The 12,766-nt window shown below is 33.8% G+C and overlaps 1 protein-coding gene across 1 annotated transcript in view; it reads left to right on the top strand.

Annotated features, from left to right (window-relative positions):
- The window catches only part of AGBL4 (AGBL carboxypeptidase 4), a 1,887,457-nt gene that overhangs the window by 419,192 nt on the left and 1,455,499 nt on the right, over window positions 1-12,766 (top strand). Inside the window, exon 3 of the mRNA XM_058303613.2 lies at window positions 4,582-4,706. Coding sequence (XP_058159596.1) covers window positions 4,582-4,706 — 125 coding nt within the window. The remainder of the gene's footprint in view (window positions 1-4,581; window positions 4,707-12,766) is intronic.

The following is a 12,766-nucleotide window of genomic DNA, read 5'->3' on the forward strand; positions in this document are numbered from 1 at the left end:
TACTATACACTTATTGTTTATGTATGTTCATGTATGAGTGATATACTTCAGTAAAATTTAAAAAAAAATTTTTTTAAGTCATTGGTCCTAATTGGTTCATGTTTGTTAATTCATCTTAATGCCTTTTCAAAATATGTATATACTTAAATGGAGAAAACTTAACTGGAAATATACTTATTCTGGTTCTGGATGGAGGAATAAATCTGGCTTTTCAGGCCAAATCTCAGTGAAAATAGGTAAAAGCAATCTAAGGCTAATTTATATGGTTTGAGGATTTTATCTTAGTACCTTGGATTACTGCCTTATCAATCATAGAATCAGGCAGCCAAAGAATGTTACAACTGAAAACAGTCTTAGAGATTATATAATTCAGTATTACCATTTTTCAGATGAGAACTGTATTAGTTAGCCAAAAGGGGTGCTGATGCAAAGTACCAGAAATCTGTTGGCATTTATAAAGGTTATTTATTTGGGGTAGAAGCTTACAGTCATAGGCCATAAAGTATAAGTTACTTCCCTCACCAAAGTCTGTTGTAATGTGGTCAGTCTCAGCTTTCCTCTTCCTTCTAAGGCTCCGTGATCCCAGCTCCTGTTCTCAGCTGTCTGTTAGCATAAGGGTTGTCTCTCTCTCCAGGGCTTGTTTCTTTCCAGGCTCAGCTTCTCTGCTGTCTCCACAAGGCCAGCTATAAACTATTAGGTGAATGGCTTGGCTCTCTCCCTGGGGCTTGAGTGTCCAAATCTAAGCTCTCTGTTTTCTCCATGTATTTACTTCCTGGGGCTCCAGCATCAAAATTTTCTTTGTTAGTCCCCACCCACTACTGATGTGGCTGAATCAAAGCCTTGATCATAATTTAATTAAATAAAAGTAAAACCTCTGAATCTAATATTTCTGATATACCCAGAGGAACCGAACAGTTTACAAACATAATCCAATGTCTATTTCTGGAATTCATAAATAATATCAAACTGCTACAAGGATCTAAGATAATAAATAGCTTATATATTCCCATACAGTGAATCAAATGAGCTAAAATTTAGGTCTGTTGATTTCCAGACAAGTATTCTGTCTAGTTGGTGCTAAGAAAAACAGCTGATATGCCAATAGAAATTGTATAAGAAGTAATTTAAAATTTTAGTACATTTAAGGTTAAAGATTACTTCTGGGTGTTCTTTTGAAGAAAGACATACCAGAACTCATTTTAAATAAATATATTGCTGTGTTCTTCAAGTGCAGTATACTATTGACTTCTCAATCAGTTGCTTTGTTGCTGCCTATAGTGATCTTGACTCTTAACTGTTGATTATCTGGTTTGGGAAGTCATCATTCTTTGCTTTTTAATTTTGTCCCATTCTACTTTTAACAATTTGGGTATCTCACTGCTATTTAGAATATTAGTCAGAGAGGAAAGGCAGAAAATACAGGTGATTATTGATTTTATACATTTTGTTATTGTTAGTTCTGTTGGTAGAGAAAATAGAATGTTTTATGGTTGTTTGTGAATTTACCATTTTTCTTCTTAGCAAGCTACTTTTACTTTTTGTTTAAAACCTCACTCTACAAGTCATTTGATATATTTTAATAGATGTTTGGAAATATAACAGGCAAAATACAAACTGCATAATACTGTTGTGAGAAGTAAACAAGATCAAACACATTACAGGTAGTTTGTATATCATAATGTTTAATTCAAAATACATACCATATTATTGTCTCAATTTTTGCTAAATAGGAAACTGAATTTTAGTTGAGATTCTTTTCTTGGTTTATTGGGGCTTGCCACAGGCTCCACACAGCATCCCAATTTTCCAAAGATACTTCTAGCACAAAAGGATCTGATCCTCATAAGGGCCCAGCAAGTGCTGCTTGCACTACAGCCTAAACTAACTGAAAGTCTTCTTACTCTAGGCTGCACTTGCAGTTGGCAGCCTTACATGTTATTGCTAAACTTGTTGGAGCAGTATGACTAAGAATAAAAGAATAAAAGAGAGGCTAGTTGGTACCAGCTACAATAACTTGATTTTCTTTTTCTTTTCTTTTTTCTTTTTTTGCTGATTTTATTTTTAAATACTATTTTTAGTTTTTAAAAGAAGATTTAGATTATGTAAATGTTACATAAAAAATTAGGAGATTCCCATATACCCCACTTCTTCCCCTGTACACTTTCCCACATTAACATCTTTTGTTGGTATGGTACATTTGTTACTATTGATGAACACACATTGAAGCACTGCTACTACCATGAACTATAGTTTGCATTATGGTTTATACTTTGCCCACACAATTTTATAGGTTTTGAAAAAATGTGTAATGGCCTGTATCCGTCATTGCAATGTCATGCGGGACAATTCCAATGTCCCAAACATGTCCCCATTTTATACCTATTTTTCCCTATCTCTCTTCTCAGAACTTCTGGTGGCCACTGCCTTTATATCAATGATACAAGTTCTTCCATTGCTAGAATAATAGTAAATCTATAATAGAACAATAATGGAATAATAGTAAGTCTACTTTAGTCCATTGTTCATTCCCCAATCTTGAGGGTTAAGGAATGGCGATGCCAACTCTGTTTCTGATTGAGAGGGGACTTAGATTCCATGGGGCAGTTGGATGGTATGTAGATATTGTGTTTTTTTGGAATAGGTGTTGTTTAGCCTCATCCTTTTGTTAGTTGTCCTGGGTGAGTCCCATGAACTGAAGAGTAGGTGTGGCAGCTCCGCTGCGATACAGGGCTCAACCAGCATATGAAAAGACTGAAGACTTAAATCTCTGGGGACATATTTTTAACAAGTATAGTGTAATTATAGCTTCAAATTACAGGGGTAGAAGAGCTATGTGTAGGGACATTATAAATGAGTCTAACTCCATTTCATTGGGGAGGATAAATTCCGGAGTAAGTCCCAATGACAGGGTGTTCTTTTTTATTCTTTTATTTTTAAACAAGCGTTAGGTTATGTAAGTGTTACAATGAAAATAAAGAAGATTCCAATATACCTACCCCCTCCCCCATCACACTTTTCCCCATTAACAACATCTTTTATTAATGTGGTACATTTATTACAATTGATGAACACATATTGAAGATTTGCTACTAACTATAGCCTGTAGTTTACATAAAGGTTTGCATTTTGCACTGCACCATTTTATAGGTTTTCACAAAATGTGTAATGGCCTATCTGTCATTGTAATGTCATGAAGAATAATTCAAATGTTCCAAAAATGTCCCTTGTCACAGCTATTCTTCCCTCTCTCTCTCCTCAGAACCTCTAATGGCCAATGCCTTTATATCAATATTACAAAGTTACAAAGTTACTAGAATATAAGTCTGCTTTAGTCCATAGTTGCATTCCCCCCTTATGTTTGTTCATTTCTCAGTCTTGAGGATTTTGGGATGGTGATGTCCACTCTGCTTCTGATTGAGGGGGAGCTTAGATGGAATCCCTCAGTACCAGGGAGGCTTATCCCTGGGCATCATGCCCCATGCCAGGGGGAAGGTAATGAGTATATATGCTGAGTTTGGCTTAGACAAAGGCAACATCTGAGCAACAAGGAGGCTTTTGGGAGGTTACTTTTAGGCAATATATAATACTAGGCTGTTTCAATTTCACATGGCAATATATAATACTAGGCTGTTTCAGTTTCACAAGAACAAGGTTCATAAGTGCAAGCATCAATATCATGGGCTTGACATGTTGGTCTTTTCTCCTTCACTAGGCACTGCCTATGTACTCTAGGGATTCTTGCCACTCTATTAGAGAATGTAGCAAGATACCTAAGAATATGCCTCAGACATGCAACCCCTAAAAACTTAAAAATGGCATGCTCTTGAATTGTTTGTGGAATTTATCCCCTAACTTCTGGCATGTGTGTGTCTTACCACAGCAAAGATGCTCATTACAATATATAAAGCCCCTAGTTCAGTTCCTGGTACATCATAGGTCCTCTGTACTAGGTCTTTTCACTATTTCAGTAGAATAAACATTTCTCTGTTATAGCTTGATGTCTTAGCTAGAGTTTTAGAACTTGAAGATAATTCAAAAGCAACTCTATATAATCTATGTTTCATCCAGGTCGACTTATGCTGTATTTTCATTTACTAAATGTTGATCCTTTGATAATCTTCAAAGGGTTATTGTTAGATTTTAAATAATACAATTTTAGAAAATGCCTAGAACAGTGACTGGCACATATTATGTCCTCAATAAATGTTAGTTCCCTTCTAGCAAAGTCCTAGAACACTCCATCTCTGTTTCTATTAGATTATTTATTTTACCTTTTAGTTCATATATATGCTTAACTTGTGCTACTTTGCTCAATTTTTGTATAAAAGGAAAAGAAAAACCTGATTATCTCAGTCTTAGACAAGCCATACCTATGTAGAAGGCCATCTGTTGGACCACCTGGACATTCTGAGTCATTTTTATCTTATATTAGGTGTTTTAGAAGTTGGACATATTTTGTGAATGCTGAACCTACAAGTACTGAATGATAACAGATATCATTGTCAGAACTCATTTAACTGTATTGACTTTGACCTGCATGAACTTCTATTGAAACCCAAACCTCTTAATTTTTATTAACAGGTAACCTTGGCCGGGTGGACCAGGTCTCTGAGTTTGAGTATGATCTGTTCATTAGGCCGGATACCTGTAATCCACGCTTCCGAGTCTGGTTCAACTTTACTGTTGAAAACGTGAAAGAGTCACAGGTGAGGGAAAAGAGTGGATAACTTCACTGTGGTTTTGGTAAGAAGAATATGCTTTTGTTTTCTTTTAGGAATACCAAAATAATGGCTCTGTATTTGGAATATATTCTTATATACCCAAAGTAATAATAAAGGTTTGTTTCAGTGCTTATGGAGAAATAGGTACTGTTTGTTCACTTCTGTTGTACCAATGTTATTAAATGATACAAATAAAATATTTTAGAAAAAAACACTCTTTATAGTTAAGGTATTAACATGATGTGCTAGGCTTGTGTTGATGTACAGTATAAGGAACCAATGATATTATGTTTATTTTAGGAGTCTCTTCTTTATATTTGTTCTTTGTAAAGATCTGTGAGTGACATTTCTTTCAGGCCTCAATTTCAGAAAAATTTTTTCACCTTAGAGTAGGCTGTTTATTTCTTAAAAATCAATATGATTTTTGTAACTGAACCTAGTTTCCCTTTGTTTTGCCTTTTGGGAAGCTCAGAGTCAACTTTATAGCCCTCTAGTGATTCTGGAAAACATCTTTGCTTATATTTCTGTGTACCTAATTTACTTTTATTCTGATTTTATTAATTTGCTCTTAACTGTGATTGCTCCAGTTTAATTTTTAACAATGTTCAAATACTGTTTTGAATGAGAGAAGGTATTGAAAATAGAGCTAAATACATATACTTTGAATAAACATTAATAAAAATCTAATCCGAAGAAATTCATTATTATTCTGTTATATTGAGGGAGCTGATTATTGAAGACTGCACAAAATCTGCTCACATAGCAACATTATGATTCTTTTAAGCAGATGAACGTATACCCCTGTAACTCAATATCTGCCTTCTTTCTTTAGGGTCATCTTTTTCTAGTATGTTGGGAGAAAGTGGGGAGTTTGTTTCCTTTGACTTCCTGAGTCATTCTATCCTGCTTGGTCTTTCACTTTTGTTGCTTTATTTCCATCCATATCACTCAGCTGCAACCTGAGATGCATGTTAGGTAGTAGTCAGTGTCTGGGATGTAGGGACTTTGTCTTCCTCAATACAATGCTGTTCCTGGCATGCTGGCCCAAGCAAAAGGGAAATGAAGGAATGGCCACCTCACCTTATTATCAATTCTCTTAATTTGATAAACAGCACTAATGTAAGGCTAGGTACTTACTGTACTGTTTACTGAAGTTTAGGGGCTCACTGGAAGGAATTAAATATAGAGAAGAACTCTGAAAATTTTAGCTAAATATGACTTATTAAGAATTTAATGTAAGGGGGAGAGAGTTAAAGCCTGCACAGAAAATCCCTCATGAACAAATTTTGATTCCTAGCCTTGTTTCTTGGTCTTGTCTACTCTCCTGTGAGGAAATTCCTTTTTCAGTTTTTCGTAGTGAGAATACTCATACCCTTCCCCAGCTTTAGGAAGATCCATGTTTTACCTATAGAGTTTCAGTTGGGCCTAGGATTGTCCCTCTTGTTCTACCATCATCAAAGTACATTTCCCAAAGTCTATTTTTCTCAGTCTAGAGAAAATAATGTGCAATGGGAGATGTTAGCTACATGTACTAGACTGTCTTGTCACTCCACGTTTGGGCCCCCTATAAACAGCCCTCTACCACCTTGAGGTAAACCATACACCCTCTCATTCTTCTTTTGGTGTTTGTGTCATGTTAGTAACTTACTAACATATACACATGCCTCTGAAAGAGAATAATTCTGAGACAGTATAGTCAATTCATTTGAAGAAAGGGAAATATTTTCTTAAAAGCAGAATAATCTGTCAGGATTTCAAATTCTACAGAGAGGATTACTCTTTCCCTCTTTACAAATAGAATATGCACATTCTTCATTTTACCTATTGCATTCATGAGACATTAATTCCTAAGAAGTGGGCCTTACTACTTTTCAAACAACAAAATCATCTATACTCACTATGACCTCTGACAATGGGGTATGTGGCCTTTGCCATAACAGAGACTTAGCAGAAGCTCTGAAATTTAAGAGTTTATTTAGCTTTGGGCCATTTTAAATTCATAACCCACCTCTTCTCTCACTTTCGTCTCTATATAAAGATTATCCTTGGTCATGAGAAAGGGGGTTAGATGATCAGAGAAATGGGGTAAATTTGTTCTTTCATTTATACTACTGGAGATAGTCTTTTGGACAAGTTCCTTATACTTTTCAAAAGTTTGTGTTTGCTCTTCTAGGGCTTTTCTTTTGGTCATTTAAAATGTTTCTTGCAAGAGTGTTTTACTTTCATATGACAAGTTCATGCCCTTTTGCAATCTTGTCTATCAGTTATGTAAGAAAGTAACATGAATGTGTTCCAAGGAGTTTTTCTAGTAAGGGAACTGACTCTGCTTTATGGATATTTAATTTTGAAGTTGGAGGAACCAATATTTTGCTGTCTCTCCACATTCTATCTTTGTTTTGAGTACTATCCCACCCTTGTTAGAATTAGAAATATTGAACATGTTTATCTGGTTTCCTGAAGCCTGATGCTCTATCAACCTCTTTCTGTGGGCCATTGCTTCATCAACTGTAATCACATTGTATAGTCATGGAAATCTCTCTCAAGACGGCATAAAGATCTGCTGGAAAGATACAATATATATCTCCAGTTCACAGGATATTTGTTTTCATGGTTTTCTACATGAAAGAGAATAGTTTTACGATTAAGTTTGACTTGTGAAGTCTGTTTTTATAATGTCTTTTCCTATAATCTTTTTTCATCTCTTTCCAATTTCCGTAAAAATGAGATCTGGATCAATGTAATCTAGTCAGGAACCTTATTTAGGGCTTGGTACTGGCAGGTAAGAGAAGTATTAGTCATCATAGGCTGACTCTATTAAATGAATGTAAATAATTGTAGCGTCAAATATGTGATATAAACAATTCTAGCTTTTGGGTTATTTTCCTTGACATTTGTAGGAAGTGATAAAAGCTGGGAACATATGGTGCTATATCCCAGGACTGATATATTAACCTCCAAAAGTAGTTTCTAAAACCGTATTTGCAAGTCTATGAAAACTAAATGTCTTGGTACCTTTATAGGAAAGTAATTTTCTCCCAAAAAACTGGTATTAAATATTCTTATGTGGAATATTATTGATGCTTGAAAGCACTCATGTGATGTGAAAGTCAGTCTTCTTAGCTGAATACTCATAATAAAGTTTCAGCCAATAAGAGAAAACCAAATGGTATGCCTGGACTATTTAAACTATATTCTCTTTTCTTTAGAATTTATTTTCTCTCTTTGAATTTCTTGTTTCTCTTTTTTGATTATAAAGGTTGTAAATGCTCAATATAGAATATTTGGAAAAAATAGTTTATTAGAACCAGAAAAAGCAAAAAATGAAAACAAAATTCCAACAACAACAAAAAAACCAAATCCCAAGCTCATAACTTCACTACTAGAAGCAAATACTATTAACTTTTTGTTATGTATGCTTCTAGCCTTATTTATTTTATTTTTTGAGTCAAAGTTGAAATTGTACTGTGTAATCATTTTTATATTTTGCTTTTAAAAAACCATTATCTCAAGCAATTTTCTATCTATAAAACCTGAAAATCATGGCTATGTAATAGCTACTTATTATTGTACCATTTCCTTACACTTGGGCATGATGACTGTTTTCCAGTATCTGTTATAAATAACACTGCAGTGAACATCCGTTACCCATATTCATTTTGCTTACTTAGGATAAATTTTTAGGAGGGAAATAGTTGGAGCAAATGTTATGAACATTTTGAAAACTCTTGATACATATTCCTATGTAGCGTCCAGAAATTTTGTACTATTTTGCTGCCCTGTCACTAGTGAGTAAAATGTCTTTTCTTGATTTTCTTGCTTTCAGTTGTTTTATGACCTCAGATATTCAAACATTCAGAATAAATTATTTCTTTCTTTTTCCTCCCTTACTCTGAAACTCTAAACAGTTAAATGGGATATGATGCAAGTTCTCAGGCCTCTACTCATAAGAAGTTAATCACATTCCAGCATTGCTAAGAGACAACAAAATAGACCCAGTTATTATTTTGACTCTCTCTATTCATCAATCCTGTTTTGTCTTGGTGTTCCAACATTATCTGCTGGGGTAATAATGGTAGATTAAAAAGAATGTTGTTTTTTTTTTTAATTTTTAACAACAAAATGTTTCTTAGATTGCCAAGAGTAATATATTTTTAAAAATACACACACACATATATACATATTTTATATAGGCATGTCTGAATTGGACTTTAAAAACTGCTTCTTTAGTCTCCCTAATGGAGATTTCAGGGTCAGTGAAACTTTATCCTCGGTGTAACCAAAATCAACGGCCCACAGAAGCAGCATATCACAGAGGGTAGAGCACAGACAGTGGGTTCAACAGATTTGGGTTTATATCTGGACTCTGAAACTTATGAGCTCTTTACATTAATCTCTTGATACCTCAGTTTTCTCCTTTCTAAAATGAAGATAAATTACTACCTCATAATGCTGTTCTGAAAATTAAATCAGACCATGTATATGAAGAGCTTATACAGTGTTTGGTAAATATTAGGGGCTCAATTCTTGATGGCTGTTGTTTTTGTTAAAACCACCACAGCACTAGTAATAATATAACAGTAAGGGCAGAATCTACCACCATTACCACCACAACAGATTACTGCTAGATTACTATGACTATCTCCCATTCTGATCTTATTCCTTCTCTTCTTCCTCCTCCTTATTCTTTCAATATTACTAGTGCTAATTAGCAGCAGCAGCTTCATAAAGCAAAATATATTTAAGAATATGGGCTCTGTATTAGACATACCTGAATACTAGGTTCAGCTCTGCCACTTACTTACTAGCTCTGTGAATTTGGGAAAGCTATTGATCTATTTAAATTATCAATTTACTTATTCAACGAGGATAATAGAAGTATCCAATAGAGTTTATATAAGAAGTGCATGGAGTAATGCACATAAAGCTGTTAATGTGTGCCTGGAACATAAGAATTTTTCAGTAAATGTTAGCTATTGATATTACTGTACTGCTACTATTACTTCTACAAAAAAGAACACAAGTTCTTATTTTCTCTGTTAATTCATTTTATTGTAGAAAAAGCTAGCATTTATTGAGCAGTTCAATGTTAGTTTCTATTATAAAACTTTTATTTTAATTAGTTCATTTAATCCTCAAAACAATCATTTGAACTAATTTGTGGTGGTTTAGAGCTATATTTACCCCAGGAAAACATGTTCTTACACTTAATCCATTCTTGTGAGTGTGAACCCATTGGAAGCAGGGCCTTATGATGAGGTTACTTCAGTTGAGATGTTGCTCACCTCAGTCAAGATGAGTCTTAATGCTGTTATTGGAGTACTTTATAAGCAGAATGAAATTCAGACACACATGCACAAAAGCCACGGGATAGAGAAAGTGGGATCAAGAAACATTTTTTGATTTGGTGGGTGAAATAGCATATTTATGTCCTGATGGGAATTATCTAATATAAAGCACACAACTGATAGGAGGAGATATTTTCTGGAGTGCTATTCCTGGGTATTAAGAGGAAATGGAATCTACTTCATAAATGGGTTTAATTTAGGATCACAGATATTTGACTAATTACACTTGGAGAGAAAGAAAAGTTGGGAACAGATGCTGGTAAGTGAGTAAATGTAGTAGAGGTCATATCCCCCCCTTCTCTCAGGGAATATTCTTGAGCTGCCTGTTGTCTTTTGTCTAAAAACAGTTACTTTATATATTTTGTCCAGAGTTGTATTTACTTATAGTGGGAGAACAAATTCAGTACCAGCTGCTCTATTGTGGCTGAAAGAAAGACCATGTTTATGTTTTTACCAATATATACCAAGAAATGAAAAGGTCATGAAAGAGTCCAGGGTATATACAAGGAAATAATTTTAATTATTGGTGTTTAAGCTTGAAGATGAGAGGAGTTAGGGTTAGGGTGAAGTATTATGAAAAGGTGAGGAGTAGTAAAAACATGGTAGTTCAGTGCATTGGAGGTGGAATGACTTTATGATTAAAATTTGGTCACTTTGAAAATGAAAAGATTCTTTAATAATTACAGGTCGACAGTGGGCATAATCCAGAGCTGTTCCAGGCAATTAGGTACTTTCATTTACTCTTGTTAGAGATTCTGAAAGAAAATTAGAGGGATTGCATTTATTCCAATTATTGGTAATATAAAGGATTAAAATATGACTTTAGATAAACAGGATGTGGTATATTCATACTATGGAATATTAGTTAACTGTAATAAGAAATCAGTTGAAGAAGCACATGACAACATGGAGGAACCTTGAGGATATTATATTGAGTGAAATAAGTCAGACGCAAAAAGACAAATATTGTATGGTCTTACTCATAAGAAATAAATATAGTGAGTAGATTTACAGAGTTGGACTATAAAGTGTATGTTGGTGGGATGAGAAGGAAGAGAAGATGTATGTAGAATGTTTAACATGGTCAAATGTAAATGTGTAATGGCTGGACTTGATAAAACATTATAATGAATGTAACAAATATTATTGATTTATGGATGTGATTGTGACTGAAGACAGCTGGAGGGCAATATTGGGAATGGATAACGATATTATGGAAGTATATTGTGATTAACAATATAAATACAGGAATATTCTCCTGGGTATTAAGGTGGTGCTACATGGGAAAATACAACTAATGTAATTTATGGACTAGAGTTAACAACAACGTAGTAATGTTTTTGTAACAAAAGCAAAGTTGGCACTATATTAATTCTAAAGGTAGAAAAAGAATATGGGGTTTGGTTTTGTGAGATGAATATGATTAGGCATTTTTTCTTCATTTTTTTCAGTAATAAGGAGACCTTGACCAAGTCATTTAACTAATCTGTATTCATTTGTGTATCTTTCTGATTGTTGGGATTAGATGAGCTAAAAGTGCCTGACAAAGAACTTTTTAGGAGTAATGGTTCCATAACTTGGTGAGCTACCTTTTTCTGTTCTTTTACTTCTGTGAATTTGAAATAAAGTTGTAAAAAATACATATGACTTTAGGAGTGGTTGGCTGAAGTAAAATGGAAGTCAAGAACATTGAAGAGGAAGAACTCAAAGACATGAGAGTTCAGGGTATTGTAAAGTTATCTCCATATATATTGGAGAAATGACATTAAGGCATGAGCAACAATCACTGAGAAATAAGAAGGAAAAACCGAGGAGTAGGAAGATGATATCAATAATGAGAAGTAGTAGAGGGATAATTTGATGGAAATGAGATTCAGAGCTATATTCATGGACGTGAAGGTTCATTATAAAAATGTCAGTTCTCACAAAATCAATTTGTAATTTTAATACAATTCTAATCAGAAGTCCAATAGGATTTTTTTCATGGAACTTTTCAAGCAATTTCTAAAATTCACATAGATAAGCAAAGGGCGAAGAATAGCCAAGCCAACTTTGAAACAGAATAGTCAATGGGTATATGATTATTTGATGGAAACTTGTCTTTCAGCTAACAGTTTTTATTTATAGCCATATTAATTAACATAATATGGCATTGGCATAAGAATGGCAAAAGGTCTATATTACAGAATGGAACTCAGAAAAAAGGCTATTTATATAAGGAAAGTTGATATGAGATAAAGGTCGCATTATGAAAGAGTAGGAATAGCAGGATTTATCAAATGATTAATGTTGGATGGCAAACAGTATCTCTATATCACACTATTAAAAAAACACATGGATTAGATTTAAATATGAAAACTAATTAGAAATTTAAAGTATGAGAATAAATAGAAAAATATTTTATTGCCATTTGGGAGTAGGATTAAATTTCTTATGGGAGGTAAAGAAAAGTGAATTCATAAATGGATTCATATTTTGAGTTTGTAAAAATAAAGGTCTATGTAACAAAAAACTAAAAAATGAAAGATATGCATTACCCTGAGAAAATAAATTTGTGTAATATATTACAGATAAAATATTGGTATTCAGAATATATAGAGAACTACTACAAAAAAGAGAGAAAAAATAAAAGAAAAATGACCCAATATGAAATAAAGGAAAACAACCAAAAAAATAAAAAATAAAAGGATATAAGCGGGA

The sequence above is a fragment of the Dasypus novemcinctus genome, chromosome 9, assembly GCF_030445035.2.
Source record: "Dasypus novemcinctus isolate mDasNov1 chromosome 9, mDasNov1.1.hap2, whole genome shotgun sequence".
NCBI lineage: Eukaryota > Metazoa > Chordata > Mammalia > Cingulata > Dasypodidae > Dasypus > Dasypus novemcinctus.